The sequence below is a fragment of the Epinephelus fuscoguttatus genome, linkage group LG20 (genome assembly GCF_011397635.1).
Source record: "Epinephelus fuscoguttatus linkage group LG20, E.fuscoguttatus.final_Chr_v1".
NCBI lineage: Eukaryota > Metazoa > Chordata > Actinopteri > Perciformes > Serranidae > Epinephelus > Epinephelus fuscoguttatus.
Window position 1 is genome coordinate 12,873,994 of NC_064771.1, and position 21,384 is coordinate 12,895,377.

Consider the following 21,384-nt stretch of genomic DNA (forward strand, 5'->3'; position numbering starts at 1 on the left):
CTGCCATCAAACTTTGGATCTTCTGGAAATATTGTGATGTCACACCATCTCCGCTTGTCCAGGAATGAAAAAAGTTTCACAAAAAGGACAGTAAAATGCAAAGTACATCACTGATGTGAGCATGTGTTTTAGGATAAATTTTTCCCATTAACACGTATCAGTGGAAGCACACAAAGCCTCAGTATGAATATTCATGAACACTGTGAAGTCATCAAATGAAATATTCAACACATTCGGGATATTCAAAGTGTCTCCTAATGAAGGGGGCAACATTGCTCGAGTAAATCAGGGACCTGCAGGCACTTTGTGAATCTAGTTCAAGATGAACATTAATTCAACAGGATTATTTAGAATTCATGTGGTGACAACAGCCCCTCTGCGTTTAAACCGCACCCCCACACACACACAACCATCATCCTCATTTTCCTGTTTTTATTAAACGCTACACAAAAACCCACCACGCTTCTCATTTAGGCACCCTGACCTCCATTTCCCTGAAGGTGCTAAGCTGGTGAAGACAGAAATGCAACAGCAACATTTTCATTGGAGGCAACTTATCTGTTCTGCATTCACCATTTTAAAAAGTGAGAAAGCAATTTGTGCATGTAAACTATAAACATTGCCAGAGTTATTGTTCACATACACAAATCAAGACGGTGTTGTACACAAAACGTATAGTGAATGAAAAGAAGTCCGCGGTGCGGACAATTTATTTTCTGAGGTTATTCGGTCACACAGACCTGCATCAGGGCAGGAGACATGCCGCACACACAGAACAAATGCCTCTCATAAAGGGAGGTGGGGTCATAAATTATCTATAAGAACACCTGACGTGAAGACAACACACACACTCACACCTGTCTTACACACTCAAAAATGCTGCAGAGCATTGGGTAAAAATATGCACACTTCCAAATGCTTCCTACACAAGTTATCCAAACTCTACAACAAGGACTAAATAATTAACTATCAAAGCTTAAGTTTGGGAAAAAACACATTCTTTATTAAAGGGGCACTCCACTGATTTTACACATGAAGTTCAGTTTGCTCGTCACAAGCACTACTACTCAGAAAATCATCCTGATTTGTTACAGACAGCATTACGAACAGGGGGTGTGGAGTTTAAACGACATGAGCATTGATCAGGCAGGCAAGGTCTAAAGAAAGACACTATCCAGTTGCATTCTGAGAAATGTAGGAACCAGTGTTTCAAGTCTTCCGACCTCAGTTAAAGCTGAGGTCGGAAGTTTTCTGTCAAAAAGGCAAAAAGGGGCCAGAATTTGAAAATACAAACTAAACCAGCAGCTCTTCCCCTCCCCTCGCTGTCCTAAACACTCCCACCAGAGGAGCACGGGCATAAGCACAGGTTTCATACAGTAAACTGTATGAGTATTATCCTTATCCTATATAATTCAGTGGCAATTCGATGAGATTAACCATCCTGTTTTGTTTGCAAATTTGTGGGCCTATAACACCCTTTGAGATGACACACTGTGATTTGAGGCTCTAGCCAACGTTAGCTACATAAACATGAAATTTTTGTGTTTTGTGTAATTTCTTGCCAGACTCTCTTTTTGATAAGTCTGTTTTCTTTTCTTGGGTTGCTTTGCTGTGTAGGCAGTTGCCAATGCTGGAGTAGCAATTTTTATGCATGATTTTCTGCCATTTAATTAGGCTTTCACCATCTGAAGAAATGTGTGTGCACATCTGCATTTGTAGAACTGAAAATAGGACTGCATGACCTGTGATTGGCCAGAGTCTTCTGTGACAGACTAGATTTTCTAAAGCCTGAAAACAGAGCCAAGAAGAGGTGCAGAACTTTATTTTTCTCTCAGATCACTTGTGGTACAATAGGCTGAAAGATTACTATGAATTTTTGCCTTATGACTCCAATAAAAATAACCCTGCCTGTCCACCTTTAATGAAGAGCCTCCAGCCATGTTAGCAGCTCTGTGAGGCTGTACTTAGACACAGTGGTGCTTTGAGCTCAATAGTAATGTCAGCAATTATAGCGTGCTAATATTCAGCAGGTAAAATGTTTGCCATGTTCCCCTTATTATATTAGCATGATAGCATGCTAACATTTGCTAATTAGCACTGAACACAATGTGCGGCTAAGGCTGATGAGACATGTCATTAGTTTTGTAGTTATTTGGTGATAAACCTTAACAATCCATTCAAGGCATTTTACACAACATAATAACGGTCTCAACAAATGTAGAGGCACTACAGGGAAAGTCAGGGGATCATCAAAGGTATTAGGGTACAATGAGTTGGAATCAGATACTACCGTTTTGACGTCTGGAACCTCCTGTCTACAGCGGGCTTAAGACGCGCCCTCATTCAAGGACTTGGCTCAGATTCCGGAGTAACTCCTTAAGGAATCTAATTCTGTTTGATTTAGTGGTGGGAAACTCTTGCAACTGCATGCCTTTGCTGACCCCAGCAGGATTCGAATTCTAGACCTTCCGCATGGAAGACGAGTGCTTGAACCACTACACAATGTACAAAAAGCCACCACTGCAGTGGACCAACCAACACTGCCATCCCTAGACCACTAGAGTGCTCCAGGGATGATGCTTATCTGTAGACCGACGCAGAAGTTAGCATTGCCCTGCTTCCTTTGTCAAAAAAACTATTGGATTTTTCCATTGGATTTTGAATTATTGTAGAAAATAAGCTCTGTGGCAAACAAATCAGTTCAGCAAGATAATCCTCACAACTAAACATCACTTACTTAATGATTTTTTTGAGTGTAAATGCAATTGCCAGAAGTAAAAAGCTAACGCTAGGCTATAAATGAACTACACCACGTTCACATGACTTAACACCCCCACCACAACGACGCTGTAAAGCCGTGTTTGGCTGATGATGTTCTGTAGTCATACTTAGCCACTTGTTGCAGCCACTTTTGTAAAACAATTCACACGTTGGGTATTTACTGATTTACTGATATTTTTCGTCGTAGAACAAACATTAAAGTTTCTTGAGATTGTGTTTACAACAGACCTTATTTCAGGCATTGACCAAAAACCCATTGACATCAACACGAAGGAACCGGGAGTGCAAAGGTTCTAGAGCTCATTTCTGGAGCACTCAACAACGAGGCTTAACACTAACAAAGAAACATATCAAACATGAGGTAGATTAGCATGTCCAGAAAAGACATGTGATGTCCAACCATTATGAATATCATTGTTCATTGTCAACTAGGAAGGTCACAAGAACATCAGGGAGATTTACAGCATATCTCATCATGACAAGACCTTCATATTCCATACTTGCATGTAAATTATGACCTTGACCTCAGGCAGTAAACCCTTAAGCAGTTGTCTGATTGATTCATAAAGTGTCTACCTTATACCTACCCATTCAGATGAGATGTGATCATTGGAACTACAGGAAAGGCATTAATTTATCAGTTTTTCTTATTAGTATAAGGTGACAGAGATTCTGCTTGGCTAACAATACTTTCAGAAAATCACACAGCTTCAACATGTCTTCATAGACCTATTGGAAACACATATCCAAAGCCATGCATAGCTACGGTACATACTGTAGGATTCCTATTTTTACACACGTGAAATGTTTATTCTGTGGATGACGGAAATTTGCAAATGCGCAAAGGACCTAAATAACTTATTGTCACTGCCTTCAGCTGGAAACAGCTTCCTGTTTTAATAACGGTCCAATCAATACTCACTGCTCACTCTTACATAACATACATCTGTGTGGTTACACTGTATGTACACTGACTTTCACATCATAAAGAGTCTTATCAGCATAAAATGTTGCAAATAAATAAATAAATAAAATCTTTCATGTCATGTGCTTTTTTCTTCATCACCCCCTCGTCACATCAACCAATCCCTCCCTTCTTTCTGATCATCTCTCCCTTCATTCCTCCACCCTGTACCTGTCGCCCTACATCCTCATCCCCAAACTCTCTCCCTCCCTCCCACTTCTCCCTCTGAACCCATCTCTCCCTCTCCGTCTCTCCTCTCTCATCTTTGGTCCTCAGCCAATCGTTTCTCCTCCACTGTTCCACCTCTCCCTCCCCCACTTCCTTCCTTCCTTTCTTTCCTCCTTTCTTTCTCTTCTCGTCGGGCCTCCTCCCCACTGCCCTACATTTAGTCTCTTCTTTTCATTCTCTCTATTACACTTTTCCCTCGCCCTGTCTTTCTCACTCTCACTGATATCCAGCACGCAATAGAGCGAGAATCAGAGGAAAGTGGAGGAAGCGTTGAGTTTTCTCCGGAATGACAAGACATAAAGGAGGGGATTTTGGGAGAGGCGATTAGCGGAAAGCAAAACAAAAAGCCCCTTGTCAATCTGGCTTATAATTCCATTAAAAATCGTACATGTGGTAGTTTACTTTGAGAAAAGCTCTTATAATTGGCCTCAGCAGTGGCATCTGTTTGTGTGTATGTGTGTGCATGCGTATGTGTGGGAAAGGGAAATACAGTTTGTGCAAAAATGAGCAGGTGTTTATCTGCACTTTTTTTTCTCATGCATATGTGTGTGTGTGTGTGTGTGTGTGTCCATGGGTTGCAGTCGTCAGCAGTGTGTGCCAGTCTCCTGGTTTTGGCATCTCCTGCGCAGGTTAGGATTTAAACAAAAGAAGAGGCGAAGCTGGAGTTGGACCCTGCTGACTCCTGAATCTTTCTGATGCAAACAGACGCTCGCAACACACACACACACACACACACACACACACACACACACACACACACACACGTAAACGTGCACATACTCGACATAGAAATCTACAAACAAGTGTGTTATCTATGCCCAAGGCGCGAGGGGAGGGCGGGAAAGACACGCTAAGAGACGAGAAAAAAAAGGATGGCAAAGTGGGAGATGAAGGATTGGGAGGTGGGGGGAAGATTGGGGGGAGAAGAAGGGTGTATGTGTGTGTGTGTGTGTGTGTTTGTGTGTGTGTGTGTGTGTGAGATGATGCTCGTACTAAGGGGGATGCAGGAAGCAGACGGGGATGGGGAGAGCAATAAGTAGATGATGAGCAGGAGTGACCGCAGCAGATGTTGACTGTCCTCCGTATGCCACACAAACCCATTCGATGTACAGTAACACACACACACACACACACAGGGACGAACACAGAGAAAGAGACAAAAAAAAAAAGGATAAAAAGTGACACTAATCACTCAGTCACAGTCCACATTTCGGCTTTTCCCCTCCTCTTTTTATTTTTTTCCCTGATCTCCTCCCTCCTCTCTCCTCCCAGGCTTTTTTCCTCTGGGGATGTTGGGAGATGCAGCTGGATATAACCCCCACAGCCCCCCCCCCTACACACACACACACACACACACACACACATGCACACACACTCTCTCCCTCACTCTCCTCTCTCCCTCTCTCTGCCTATCTGGCACTGAGGAGAGGTAAACAGAGGAGGAGATCTCATTTGGTTCCTGAACTGTTGCAGCGCTCAGTGTAGCCACACATACACTCTCTCATTCAGTTTCTCTCTCTCTCACACACACACACACACACACATACACACACACAGACATGCACACACACAACCCAGCACACAGGGGTCTTGGCAGCAGAAGATCCTAACAGTTCTGGACCAGTCTGGACTCGCGCCTGCCAGCACAGACTGAACAGTGCTTAAAAAAGAAGAATAGAAGAAGAAGAGGTGATAAAGGAGTAAAAAGGAGGATAAGAGGAGTGTGCCGTTTTGTGTTTGTTGAACACCCTGGATCGAGCCTCCAGCTGATGATGGAGAACACATGAGGAAGAGAGAGAGATCTGCGGGGACACTCGGGGGAAAAAATGCTGCTGAGTAAAGTTTGTGGATATTTCTAGAGGGAATTTTTAGCCCTTGAACTTTGGGGAAGACTCGCAGAGGACGGTCGGCTGTGTGCAGATTGTAAAGAGAGAAAGGTGAGAGCGCTTTCTGGGATATTCTGCACTAAATTCTATTCAATGAGTTTTGTTGCAATTTGTTTTATGGCACTATTTCAAAAGAAAAAAATGGGATTGTAATCTGTTATTTTGAAGGTAAGAGCATGTTGTGCTTTTTTTATGCATACTTTTCCATGATTGTTTTGTATCTAATCCAGCAACTGTCTTATTAAAAAGCAAATAATATGCTTCACCATTCTTCTTGAGTTCCTGTTTTTAACCTAAAAAGTTGCTTTATTATTATTATTATGTCTCATTGTACGGTAGCTGTCTCCAATAGTTATTCTGACTGACCTGTTTAAAGCGTCCTCTACCCTCTTTTCATTATTGATTCCATAAGCTTGTGAGATCAATAGATACATCATGAGATTAATCACTCCAGCTAAAATCAATTTTCTCTGATTTTTTAAGAAAGGTGCTGCAAATCTGTTTGTTTTTGAGTATTAGTGCGTTCTTATATGAGGCATCAGAACAGCGTCACATCTCCAAAACTCAGCTACTTGAAGAATGTTTGACATATTATCATGAATTAACTTCTGCATGGTGTAAATGAGTTTGACATAGTCAAATAAATGCATGTGAAAGTCTCTTTTCTTTCTTTACACCTGTTTCCAAACTTCTGTTTCCTGCCTAAAGCCTGCAGGTGGGACGTTGGACAGAAGGGCTCTCCCTGCAGTATGGCGGCCACCAACCCTACCTCCTGCCACCTTCTCTTCTTCCTCCTCTCCTTCCTTACAACTCAAACTGCCCTCACCCAGGACCCATCTGTCACCACAGTGACGATAACCGAAGGTGATGCTTTCATCGCCCCCACCACGCTGGCCAACCAGACGACTCCCAGCTACGTGGAGACCACTCAGAACACTCCTATAGAGACAGGGCTGTCCACTCCCACCAGTGGCGGAGACGCCGACGATGAGGATGTCCCTCCCTCCGGTGGGACACGTTGCCAGGGTTACTATGACGTTATGGGCCAATGGGACCCGCCGTTCAACTGCAACGCCGGCGTCTTTCTGTACTGCTGCGGTACCTGCTTTTACCGCTTCTGCTGCCAGTTCCGCCAGCAGCGGCTGGACCAGAGCATCTGCTCCAACTACGACACGCCCATCTGGGCCAACACCGGCAAGCCCGTGGCCACCATCACCGAGGGCCAGGATGACCAGGACCGGGACCGCACACACCTCATCGTCTACATCATCTGTGGTGTGGTGGCCATCATGGTGCTGGTGGGCATCTTCACCAAACTGGGTCTGGAGAAAAGCCGTGGAGGAAGTGGAGGAGGAGGGGGAGGAGCAGGGGCGGGGCATGCTGACCTCAATTCCAGGTGAGGAGGTTGTGTAAGTGTGTGTGTATGTGGACTGTGTCAACGACATTTTACATAGAGAATAGATTTAAGCAAAGAGGTGTGTGTGTGTGTGTGTGTGTGTGTGTGTGTGTGTGTTTTCAGGCTGTTCTCATACACTGTTAGTGTGTATACCTACGAAAAGTAAAGCACCAGAACGCATATATAATAAATATTTACGATCCTGTGACCATTGTGCTGTCAGAAGTAGAGCCAGAAGTAGATAAAGTCAAAAAGTCCATGTAAAGAGGTTGGTTAGGGTCAAACAAACACAGGACCATCACCCAGGAGACTAGTGTTTGTGTCCTGTGTGAAACCTAGTGAACTTTGAGTTATCTGAAGGTATGTCGTCACCATGTTTCGGTTCTTAAACCTAACTATGTAAATTTATGTTAAGTACATAATGTGACGATGCCCAACCATAATTCTTTTCCTAAATATAACCTATGTAACTTTAGATTAAGTAATGAACTTTGCATTATGTACATAATGTGATGACGCCCAACCGTGATTCCTTCCCCGAACCTAACCTATGTTACTTTACTTCCCTAAACCTATCTGACCTGACTTTACTTGCCTAAACCTAACTTACGTAACTTCATATTAAGTACATAACTTTACGTTAAGTATGTAACGTGATGACGCAGCCATGGTTCCTTCCTCAAACCTAACCTACGTAACTTTACATTAAGTGTGTAATATGATGACACCATTCACGGGGCATTAATTCATTAAATATTATATCAACTGTTGTATGTGCATTTTTGTAGGATACCATACGAACCACTGTATGAGGATACGTCGGTGTGTGTGTGTGTGTGTGTGTGTGTACACGTGTTTGTGAATGCATGTGTGTGTATTTGCATGCATGTGTTTTGTGATGCATTGCAGTCTTGTTGGAAAGTTGGAAATTCTGACCATATCCCAGCAGAAAAGAGACCAAAAAAACTGGATTACAGAGTAGAACATTTTCAAGATGCAGCTTCAGGTTTCATCAACGTGTTTACACACAACCTGCCGGCTGGGAATTTACAACTTCCAACTTCTATCTGTAGGCCTACTAACATGTGTGCATGTGTGTGTGTTTGCTTGCACGTGGACAAATCAATCTTTGGGCCTTTTCTAACAACAGCTCTAACCTCACTGTTTAGAGCAGACGCTTTATCCTGGAGGGGTAACTAGCATGTTTGTTGACTTTAATATTGACGTGAAGTTCAAATAGCAGAAAGACGGAACAACACAGAGTAAAAGAGAGATAGAGGACTAAATAATTGAGAAAAAGTTGGCAAAATCATGTTGATCTTAACATGGTATTTTAAATGTGTAAAGCTTTTATGAGCCATGTAACCATCTGAGTCTCATATGTCTATACATCCTTACATTATCACACCCTTATTTTGCTTTTACTCATCATTTTTTAATATGTTTCTAATTTTGCATTTGTCTTTGTTTTTATTTTCTTTGTACCTTTCTTTCTTTCTTTCTTTCTCCTTTTTTTCCATTTTCTTTTTCATATGCTTGTATGTATTTCACCCCCTGTGTACCATTTGCTTTGCTTGTAAGCATAACTTATATTTGAAATAAACAAAAAAACTGAAAAAAGAAAAATCGACTAATTTTTGCTGCAGTAAGTGTTAAGTGTTAAGTAGTAAAAAAAAAAAAAAAAAAGGCACTTTTAAAGAACGTCTTTGTGATTGCGTGCAAGAACTTTGCTTCACATTTGCAAGATTTTCCAATGAGCACAGGTCACTTCTTACACTTTTAGATTGAAAAGTAAATAATTAATGGGCTGAACTGTCATTCAAACAGATTACTTCCCACTGTAATGAACACACAACCTTATGTAATGACGACATTTAGCATTTCCAGTTTGGTATTTCCGTCTAATACCCATGCAAGCATGCACACGCACGTGTAAACACAAATGCCTGCTGCACTCGGGCTAAATACGTGGTCCAGGGTTCAATCTTTTCGCCTCAGGAAATCATTATAGAAAACAGCGCACAGCATGGGCTCAAATTTCCCCCGCTTTCATCCCAAACTATCTAACCCTCGCTAGCTGCCTCTCCTCATTCTCTTCTCTATCTAGAGCTAATTCTTCTTATCTCTCCGGGCTTCTTGTTTCTGATCTTGCTTTCTTCCACGAATCTCAATTTCATCACATTTGTTCCTCTCAGCCTGAGTTTCTTTGTCACAAATTACACTGGTCACATATTTCAAAGACAGTCCACCTAACTGGCCTTCCTTCACATCTCCTCCATCCCTCGTTCTCCAGCTTTTCTTATCTTGCTGTCCTCTTTCTTTTCACCCTCTTCCTCTCTCCTCTGGGGTCCAAAGAGCTGAGGCAGGGTCCACTTTCAACCACTTACAAACACTCACTCCTTTTTTTTTCTTCATCTCTTCCTCCATTTCACCCCCAAGCCCTCCTCTTCTCCTCTCCACTCCTCTTCTGTCAGTGTCACACCTATCTCTCCTCTGCTTTCACTGAATCTTTAGTGGTTTCTTTCTGCATTTTAATTGAGAAAGTGGACACGCAGACAGCCACCGAACCTCCATCGACCAGCAGCCCTGCTTGCGCGTCTCCCATTAACCTTACCCGCAGAACTCATTTGGCGGATAACACACAGCCAGGATTAAAATTTCCTGCAGGGTAGCACCTCACTGAAATAGAAACACTCCGGCTGCATAAACACCCTCCCTCCGTGAGCCCATCTCGACAGATTACCGCTCCTCCTTGCGATTAAACAAATTTCACCAAGATTACAGCTTTACCGTTTCTGGACTGCTCTGCCTGCATGCTCGTTTAGTTATTAGCCCGCTGACATAAATCCCTGGTCCTAAAGTGTACGTGCAACTAAGACCTCATGTAACTGCAGGCACTTCATGAGGTGAAATGCATAAATGTGTACATACACCCACCCACTTCAGAGTTGGGAGCACAAAAGGCAACTTCTGCGCTCTGCCATGCACCTGCTCTTTTTTTTTTTACTTCTTTTTCTTTCCTTCTCGCCGTCTTTCTCTTCGTCTCAACATCCTGCGAGCAGAGGATGATTAACACCCTGAAATCCCACCAGTTCTCTCGAATCAGCTTTGAAAGTTGAAATCCAAAGTGATCCTCTTCTCAGATTACCCTCCTCTCTCACATACACACACACACACACACACACACACACACACTCACCTCCTGATACACGAACCCGACCAAACCAGGTTCAGTGTGTTTTGCATGCTGCACTTATCCTCAGCCAACCTGGCAAACTTAAAAAGGCCTGCCTTAGGTCATTTTTAAGAGTAAAGGCTTACTAATCATTCATTAGCCAATAATAAAGCACACACATGCATATACACACACACACATGCACTCGCAGTGATTTATAGTTCAATTAACAACAAGAATGATAGTGCAGGCATTTAGGTTGCGTGAGCACGGTTCAGATCACCACAGTGAGGGGGTCAGGATAGCCAGGAGGGGAGATGCACTGCAATACAATGTCCACCTTCCACGAGTGTGAAAGGCCGAGGACCAACATGGTGGGAGGGGAGCAGAGGTCACATGGTTCAAACAGAGAGTGTGTGTGTGTGTGTGTGTGTGTGTGTGTGTGTGTGTGTGTGTGTGTGTGTGTGCAAATGTGGGTGAGGGAGTGCATTCATGCGAGAGTGTGTGTTCATGTATGCGTCTGGCCATTTGTGAGCCACAGCACTCCAGATGCTATCAAGAGGGGAAAAAACTTGTATCTCCAATGTAATATAGAACATATATAGATGAATATAATCAAATATTTAATAAAATTCAACAACTTCTCATGGTCATGAAATCTGTTCAAACAGTCTCAATATAATATCCAAAAATATTCTCCTTAAACTGAAAACCGAAAATAATGTTTTTCTAGAGATAGGAGATTTTCATCCAGCATCCACACCATGTACAGTAAATGTTTGTTTGGCTGTGAATGTAGTTTGTCTCCAGTGTTCATGTGTGTGTTTCTGTTTGCATTGCACTGGGCTTTTTAGCCATCATGTTACGTAACGAAGGACAGTGTCACTTAAAGGGTTTGACTGCGCTGCCCTGATTTAAGGCAGACAGATAGGCAATACTCAATACAGCGTGAGCCAACATATGGGCTGCAGCCGCACGCAACAAATGGGATCACTTTTCCATTTCACCCCTCTCTCTTTCTCTGTGACACACGCATTACAACAACAACAACAGGATATGGTGCCATGGATTATATTTTAAGAACATTTGCATTTGCAATTGATGCAATTTTTAGGGACAGCTTTGGCGGATATTGGTGCAATTTTATTGAGCTATAGAATCATATATTGCACTGCACATACCATCAGTTAAAGAGAACATTCACACATACTACACCTTCACACAATATGTTGGTTCTGTTTTGAAATGAGACATGCTTTATAAAGGTTTCTGAAAGTTGTAATTAACGCTTTATCAGTGTTTAATATATGTCTTATAAATGAGTAATAAGCATTAATAAGAAGAGCTTTTGGATGTAGGAGATGATGGCTTGATGGCTTATTAGAGAGCGCGGAACTCGTGACACTTTCTAATGACTTACATTCATAACTGCAGACAACTTGTTAGAAAGCGATTAAGTCGCTGATAAGGGGTCGCAAGTTTTTCTGTTTCAAAAAAGACATCAGATCTGCAGTTATAGAAGTTGGTCCCATTACCGCAATCTGCAGGAGGCTACAATAAAAGGGGCTCATGTTAATAACTTCCTATAAATGGATTTTGTCGGGATGGTCTGAACAATTCCTGCATGATAAATTAAAGAGCTAGACAAAGACGACAACAAAGCCAATTGCGCTAGAAGATGATGGGAGGAATTTTTCACAACCTGGCAAACTTAAAACTCTCATTTTTAATGGCTTACTAATCATTGCAGTATACATGCTGGAACATACACGCATAGACACATGCACTGACAAATTCACAAGTTGACACATCTATGGTGCTATGCTGTTTCTCCACCTCTCTGTTGTTGCTAGTTTCACTGTGACTTCCTCAGGTTTTAGGAGAGAGGGGAAAAAAGACACTCCAGGCAGGAAGCAAATCACACCAGCCCTAAGTACCTGCCATGTGAGAAAATACGGAGTGAAAAAATACAGAAGTTTCCTCAAAGTTTCCTCCTTCTCTGCTCCACTTTTTCAGCTCCCCTCAATCTTGCCTTCTGATCACCTCCAGGGTTGAGCTGTCACTCTCTATCACCTCTCACCTGTCACCACTGTGTGTGTGAGCATGTCTGCATGCATGTATGCTTGCAAGTCAATGTGTTAAAGCACACATATGCGCCTGCGTCACCACTCGCCGCAATTCCTCCCAAAGTGAAAGGACATATAAGTTGACAGCTTCCTGGCTGTATCAGATGTGACAATTCTCACCCTCCAGCTGCTTTACCTTCCTCCCTCCTCCTCTACTTGCTCCTCCTCAGTCCTGCTGGGCTTCGGTGGGCCCACGCACACTTAAATGTGGGTCAGCGCCCACTGACTCAAGGGTTTGGCTATGTGCTGTTTCTGTTTGTATTTGGTCTGTTTGTCAGGGTGAAGCAAAATGGTTGACATCTGAACAGTTGAAAGATTGGCAGCTTTTTATCTGTCATACCTTGAAGATGTCATTTCCATTTTTAAGACTGTATAAAATAGCTGATTCCAAGATGAACATTTTGTCTGTCACAGTCAAACCTGTATCAGTCAAAAGTGAAGTTCATAGGACCAGGAGACACACAGTGAGTTGGCCCCTGTAGCTCCATTTCATCCTTCTTCCAAACTTCTAATGGGCCATCTGTCTACAGCTTCAAATAGGCATGAAAACCAGCTATAAACAACCCGGATAACTATGTAAGCTACTTGGAAACTTTTAATTTAGCACAAAACTGCATTTCTTCCGTTTTCAAGGTGGCTGAATAAAGAAAATCACTTGGCAGCCTCTGTGCCAGAGGGAAAGGCTACAAGTTAGCTCGTTAGCAAAAAAAACCAAACCACTCAGATGGTGTCTGCATCACACGGCTGAATAACACCTCAGAAAACTATATAGGAAACTTGAGAACTAAGGCATCACCAAATTTCGGTTATTTTTAAGGTGGCAGAGGAAAAAAAAGAACACATGCCAACCCTGTGCTAAAGAGAAAACTAAACAGGTTAGCTTGTTAGCATGAAAGTACAACCACTCGAGATGCAGCTTTCATCTTAAAGCTGAATTATAACACGGATAACCATGTACAGAAAACTAGCGTTAGTTAAAGGTGACTTACCCTGGGTGTGCTGGCTGTTAACACTTGGGACGCCGTGTTAACGTCTGCCTGTTACATACATTGTCTTTTTTCAAAATACACTTCCATTTTCACAGGAAATGTACAGTTTGCATATAATCTCTTTCATAACAAACACCCTACATCGGTACAACATCGGAATTGACGTGTATTTCCTTAAACAACAAAAGCCCATGGTTATGTTTAGTCAGCACGCACATGGTTGGGTTTAGGCAACAAAAGCACATGGTTGGGTTTAGGAAAAAAGAACAGGGTTTGTCTACAATCTTACGGCAAGCGAGCAATGGCCTCCCGGGTGAAAATCATTGGTTGTTGGGCCCATCCACCGCTCCTCCTACCCACCCTACTTGGACTTCTGTCACCTTAACGTTCATTGTTGTCCTGTTGCATATCCCCCTGACACCACTGGGTGCCATTACACAATAACATCATGCTGATGTGAAACAACAGCTTTTTTCATCAGTGTCTGATGCCGGAAGTTTCTGACCAAGCACCAGTATTTGACAGCTTCGGAGTGAGACAGAGTTGACAAGTTAGCTTATTAGCATAAAACAAAACCATGCATATGCTAACTGCACCAAACAATTGAAATTATTCAGCTAACCTACAAGACAACATACCTAGGCCTCTGAGTAACTGTCAAATTACCATAGAATCATATTTGATTCATTTTCTAGGTGGCAGAAAAAATATTAAAGGTCCAGTTTTTGTAGGATTTAGTGGCATCTAGTGGTGAGGCTGTAGAACAGAAACTTCTCCCAAGTGTGTAGGAGAACTTTGGCGGCTGACATAAAAACACAAATGGCTCCTTCTAGAGCCAGTGTTTGGTTTATCTGTTCTGGACTACTGTAGAACAACATGGCGGAGTCTGCCATCAGGACGTTTTCCAGAAAAAGAAGTCCCATAAGGTGGATCCAAAGATTTAAAATGAATGAAAAATACTACCTGTTTTGGGGAACTGCAACATTATCCTCTGGTGAGTCTTTACGTATTGCTGAGCTGTCGTGGCCAAAATAAAATCTATAAATAGGAGGTCAAATTTGCTTATGTAATAATGTGATCCATATAGTTCCCACTAATCATGCATACTGTAGTAGCCTACAGGTAAGGAAGGTCACATGCACATGGAAAACTTCATACAGCAACTAATCAACAAAGTAACGCCGGATTTCCACTGGATGTGTGTCCGTTGCGGAACGACAGCGCTGGTTATCCGCTGCGTGCTCCGCCGTCCGTCAATACCCACCGGCTGCGTTTGCTGTGCGGAGCGGTGCAGCTCCGCTGGAAGACATCTCGGTGCACTGCCATGATTAATATCTCCTCATCCATGGTGCTAACGTGGTGAAATGATGTCTGAAAACCTCTGACCTGTTGACTTCAGGCCTGCCTCTGCCCATTATGTAGTTTTTAAGGTGTAGTGCAGGGAAATATGATCCACTGTGAACACTGTGTATTTTATTTTGAAAATTAACCGGATGTTTTATTGTGTTTCTGTGCACGACTTCCTGCCCAGCACGATCTGCTCTGTGCTGAATTGCTGCGCTGTGCTCCGGCGTCCGGCAAAAATAGAAGTCCTGCGTATCTGTTGCGGAGGGCTCCGGAGTGCCGGAGCTGTGATGGAGCCGGAACGCAGCACAGCCGCAGCCGGTGGAAACACACACATTGACTAGAATTGAATCCTATCGGCTCCGCTGCCATGCCAGAGCAGAGACGCAACCACCACGCATCTGGTGGAAATAGGCCATAAAATCTACAAAAGTGTTAAAGGTCTAGTGTGTAGTATTTAGTGGCATCTAGTGGTGAAGTTGCAGATTGCAACCAACTGAAACCTCTCAGCATGTGGGAGAACTATGGAGGTAGATCCAAAACGTGAATGGTCCTATCTAGTGCCAGTGTTTGGTTTATCCTGTGGAAACAACATGGCAGATTCAATGGAAGAGGATCTGCTCCGTATGTAGATATAAATAGCTCACTCTAGGGTAACAAAAATTCAAAATTCTTAGTTTCAGGTGATTATATGCTAAAGAAAAGATAGTTGTGAATATTATATTCCCTGTCAGCCAATAGACGCACCTAAATCCTACACACTGGACCTTAAAATGACATATAGCAACCTTTGTGTTTAAGGGAAAGGCTACATGAGACGAGACGAAATGAGACAAGACGAGACAAGGCGAGATGAACCTTTTTTGATCTCCAGTTAAATCTGGTGTTGCAGCAACACAAACACAACAAGAAGTTAATAGAGAAGTGGGAAAAATAGGTATGCTGTATACAAGTAGCCTAAGAACAGTAGTGAAAATATGAACTATGGGCTCTGAGAGCAATTCAAGACAAAGTTAAAGGGCAAACTGACAAGGCATGAGTTTTACATGTTCGCTCTTTTAGCATTAAAAGCTACCACCACTCACATTCTGTCTGCATAACAGCTGCACAATAACCCACATACTGTATGTGGGCTATTTGGAAACTGAAAAAAAATCACCATATGTGTCACCATTAATCCTGTTTGTCATGCACATTATAATCACAGCTCTCCACATGTCTATGAAATGAGCAGTCAGATGTTAATGTAGGTGTAAATGCCTCATCGCCTCCATATATTTTGGGGTGGTTTAATGACAGAAAGATAAAACTACATATGTGTGGAGGCTTGTGTGTGTGTGTGCTGTGTTTAAGATGCAAGTCGTCATCTTCTCTTTATCAGTAATCGTCAGTGACAGCGAAACTGGCTTTAACTGTACCTTTGATGAAAAGAGGGAGAGATGAGTGACAGTGACAGCAGAGGGGGAATAAAGGGATTGTGACACGGCGATATCTGACACAGTCATTTTACTTTTTGAGAGGATTATCGAAAAGTTTTGTTTTTATAGATAAATTGTGTGAAGGATGATGTCTAGAAACTGAAGCATGGTTTTGGCCAGAAGAGCCCAGTGGAGGGACATCAGTGATCTGTCTCCATGTGTGTGTTTACGAGTGTGTGTCTCTGTGTGACAGATAGTAGTAGTATCTGTCACTAAAAATAGGGACTGTTATCTGTCAGTGTGTCAGTGTGTGTTTATTATTGAAGCTCCACAAGCTTCTTTGTTGCATGATGGCTATTTTCATACCAAAAAAAATAAAAGACTAGGCCTACAAGCATTTTTTTTATTTAACTAGAGCACCAGACATAAAATGGAATATTTGTAGAAGTGCATCCACATGTGCAATAACAGGATCAATATTGTGTGCATTAATGCATGAACAGGACAGGATGTACAGGAAATATGTTCTGTATGTTCTAAATGTACGTATTCAGGATATTTAACATTAGAGTAATCAATGGAGTCGCTCTGCACAGAGAGAGGATTTCCCTGTTTGAAGAGCTACTGTAATATTAGTTGTAACTAATCATTAAGAGGGCGTTCTGATGTGGCTGATCTGGGTGGAGAAATTGATTGTTACAGGACATTAGCAAAGGCTCATCTCAGTGTGGCTGTAATATGAATGGAGAGGACGGACAATACCACAGATCTCAGGCACATCGCTGTTATGTAACATGTTAGAGAGTAAAAAGAGTCCAGGGAGAATTAACCTGAAGGTTACTTATGGAATATATACATATGGTATAGTCGAATAAGTTTTCCAATAAGCAGAGATTTCTCCATCACAGACAAACAGTATTCATTTTGTGTAAATGCCTCTGTTGTAATAGCTGCCTGGACAAGTCAATTTGCATGTCTTTACAGGAGCAGAGAAAAAAAGAACTCAGAGTCTCAGGATGAGCTCTGCCTGAGAATCTTAATTCAGGGCAACAAAGTCCAGTAGTCATTTAAGGCATTTAAAAGGAAGTTGGTTTGTTGAGATGTGATCACACTTGGCTCAGACTCATAGCATGGACTGGGAATGGGACTATAAGTGCAAGCATTTTAATTCCAGTTTTCAGATTGTCCATTAGTCTACCTGTCTGTCCATCCCATTCTCCTGAACTTGATATCTCAAAAATGCCTTGAGGGCATTCCTTTAAATTTGGCAAAAACATCCACGTGGACTCAATGATGAACTGATTACATTTTGATGGTAACTGAGCAAGGGTCAGTGAAGTTATTTTAATAACATAGTGTGCTAGTACGTGTAGCACACTACATGTTACAGTAGTTATGTATGTCACGTGATGTTACATTACGTTAACAACAACCTTACTTATGCCAAGCCTTGATGTTTTTTTCTAAATCTAACCACGTGCTTTTGTTGCCTAAACCAATGGAAAACATGTAAAAACAAGGTGTTTTACATACATTGTACGTTTACTTTGAAAAAGGCTGTATGCACGTAACAAGTGTTATTTGACACGCCATCCCAGAATGTCCAAAACAGACACAGGAGGGTACCTAGCGTGTCATACTTCTATGCACAGTATAGGTCCACCAACACAGTAGCTGTATTTGGCTAGCTGGGTTGAAAATGCCGTTGCCAGACCTATCCACACTAAATTCTATAATTGATTTAAAAAATAATTTAGGTAGTGTGCCATTGCTTAACAATTAATATGGTTAAGGTTGTCCATAACTGGTCTTGCTGTATACAGGGCAAGAATGTTGTAGAGAAGTGGAATCACTGTGACCTCACAAAACACATTTTTGGCCATAACTCAATAATTAATATGCTTATTATGAAAACAATTCATGCAAATGTAATTAAATGAAATGATGAAGTGATGACATTTTATATCCAAAAGCTTAAAGGTCAACTTCACTGTGACACCATCATTCATAACTATAGCTGAAATATGACTTTTGAAGTTTGCAAGTGTTGTACACCGATGACACAGCTAGAGATAATCTTCTGAATTTTGGCAGATTTTAATGATGTGATGTCAGTGAGAAGCAAAGTTTTCTGATGTATCACAAGCAGTAGGTATCTCACCCATCCCCAAAGGTCACTTAAGCCCTGTTTTCACAAAACACTTTCAGTGTACCCACAAACAAACACAGACTTTCAACCAGGAGACCAGTATGATTCTAAAGCCGAACCCTGTTCTTTTTCCTAAACAAATGACACATGGCATGTGCTTTTGTTGCCTAAACCTAACCACGAGCATAAGTTGTTGTGAAAACGGAAGTGTATTTTGAAAGAAGACAATGCATGTAACAGGCATAACTGGACACAACGTCCCAGAACGCCAACAACCAACGCACCCAGAGTACCTTTCACGTCGTATCTGGACGTGAAAGGTCCACGACCAAACTTTGATATGTGACGAGGTCGGAGTGAGAATGTGTTGCAGCCTCAAAACCAGCGACAACTCAGCCCTGATCAAGAGTGACAGTTCCTTACTGACCAATTATCGGACTGCAGTTATCACAGCTCCACCTTGTAGTACCAGATCTGTGTGCTGGTACCCCAACAGAAGGGTGACCAAAAATGGAGACAGTAAGGAATGGTTCCATTGGTACCATCCACAACTTTTCACAGTGAAAACACAGAAAGTGTGTACCGAACTGAACTAAACTGTACCAGACTGCTTGGTGGAAATGGGACTTTATAGGCGGACTGTGGTCAGGGTCTGTATCCAGACACTGTCTTATCCAGAACCAGACCTAAAACCGATTAAGAATCATCACATTTTGATGGAGTGTGTCCATTTAATCCAGCGCAGCATTTCTGGTCTTTATTGTACAGCACTGGTTTACAACCAATTGCATGTCTTGCAAATTACCTCATGTGATGCTACTCAATTCCGTGCATTCCAATAAGCACTGTGGCTCAAGGGGAGAGATGAGATGAGTTGGGGTGCAGGGGCCTCCCTGTTAAAAAATAACTAATCCACTACTGATAAAGGTGACTTTTTTGTGGTAGTTAGAGAGGTGAGCAAAATACTTTTCCATTTTGGTGAAACTAACAATAACTGAATGACGAATTGTAATGATACCATGAAGGTACTGTCAGTATATGAAAAGTGATCCAGGCTGCACTTTATTAACAAACATGCACCTGTTCATTCATAATATCACTGATTTAGACTTCATCGTCTGAAGCCGCCACATGCTATTTCCGTCGACCCATCCCACCCTGCGAGTCTTAATCTTTTAACCAGCTGCACGGCCATCTTCACTCTTTCAAAGGCATCCGCAAAAACTCTGATGAAGCTCAGCCAACGCTCCATAAACACTACATAGCCCCGAGACAGGTGCAGTTTTTGTTGCAGATTAAAAGTCCAAATCAGCAAGTTGTTTGAGCGGCGAGCCAAGAGAAGAGAGTGCGTGGAGGCCTGGGGGGCTCTGCACAGCAATGAGTCAGAGAGGGGATGAGGAGCAGAGAGAGAGACTGGAAGAGAGGAAGACAAACGATATGGTTTAAAGGGGGGGGGTGGGGGGGGGGCAGATTTAGGGCTGAGTTTAGGTGAGGAGGGGGCAGAGAGAAAGAATAAGAAGACTCAAAGGGAAAAGAATTGAAAACTGGAGGAAAAAGGAGAGACAGTGATTCACATATTTACATCTTTGCAGAAGAGGAACAGCAATCAGGAGGCGTTGAAAGTCTTTTTGTTGTGGGGGACAAATTTACGTCACAATCTAATACGCACACGCATGCACAGTGTATATAAAAGGATTCACAATAAGATGATTAAGATCTGAATTGATTTGAATGAATGAACGAATAATATTCTGTTACAAAATAAGGCTCCACAAACACAGTGTAACTCATATATGTGAAATTTTAGGCTCTTATTTCTTGTCATAATTTATCTTTCTGATGTTTACTTTCCTTTGAAATGTCTAATTTTATACTTAAGAGATTTCCTACATTCCCCAGAATTCCTTTAACCAATCCAAAGTGCAAAACAGGCCCAGAAATACTCCATCCATTACTATATTTATAACACAATCATTATGTTTTAGGGTGGATTAGTCCTTTTCTGCTGCTAGTAAGTCTTGGGTGTCACATATGAAAGTTATTCATGCAAACTCACACACAAACTGTACACACATGTACCATTTGCCTGCATGTGATACATGTGGCTAATAAAGAAGGGCATGATTATAATATCTGACACCAAAACAGCTCCATGCTATCACCAAAGTGCCCGCAGGAGATGCTTTCTGTGACACTGCTCCTCTCTGAGATCATCACACACAAATATGATCAGAGAAGTGGCCAAAGGGAGTCATTTCTCTGCAAGTATTTGGCAGGTTAAGTGTGAACAAGCTGCCCCTGGCTGTCGTTGTCAGGTTGGTCATACTTGAGGTTGTGTGTGTTTTGTGCACCTGTGCATGTGTGTGTGTGTGTGTGTGTGTGTGTGTGTGTGTGTGTGTGTGGTAGAAAGGGCTAAACACACGAGCTTCGTTAGCGAAACAGAGGCACCAGTGTGTGAATTATTGATCAAGGGAGTGAATACCATCAACACTGTAAATTTAGCAAATGCACAGGGAGAGGAAATGCGTTTATTCAAAGTGATGAGTATGCGTGTGCGTGTGTGTGTGTGTGTGTGTGTGTGTGTGTATCTGTGTCAGTGTGAGACAAAGAAGGAGGTGTCATCAGCTGTGAGAAGGAGGCTGGGCGGCCGGCGAGTGTGCCACTTTAGCTGATAGTAAATTAATAAAACGAATTGCCAGTCCTGGTACTAGGAAGTATAAGAGTGTGTGTGTGTGTGTTTGTGTGTGTGTATGTGAGATGCCGTCACTCCTTTGCATTTCTTGCATCCAAACACAACAAGCCCAGAGTCCAAACAGGACCATATTGCAGGATATCTTGCCCATATGTTGCTCAGCTTAAAGGCCGCTAGTCAAATACAGCTGAGTGGAATTTATCAGAGGACACATAGAACAAAACACATATAAACAC

General features: G+C 42.2%; 1 protein-coding gene across 1 annotated transcript in view; it reads left to right on the forward strand.

The window, feature by feature from the left end:
* The first annotated feature begins 5,527 nt into the window (after positions 1–5,527).
* Positions 5,528–21,384, forward strand: part of shisa8b (shisa family member 8b) — a 42,448-nt gene continuing 26,591 nt past the window's right edge. The window contains exons 1-2 of the mRNA XM_049563445.1: positions 5,528–5,910; positions 6,568–7,255. Of these exons, the coding sequence (XP_049419402.1) occupies positions 6,609–7,255 (647 nt within the window). The 5' untranslated portion in view covers positions 5,528–5,910; positions 6,568–6,608. The remainder of the gene's footprint in view (positions 5,911–6,567; positions 7,256–21,384) is intronic.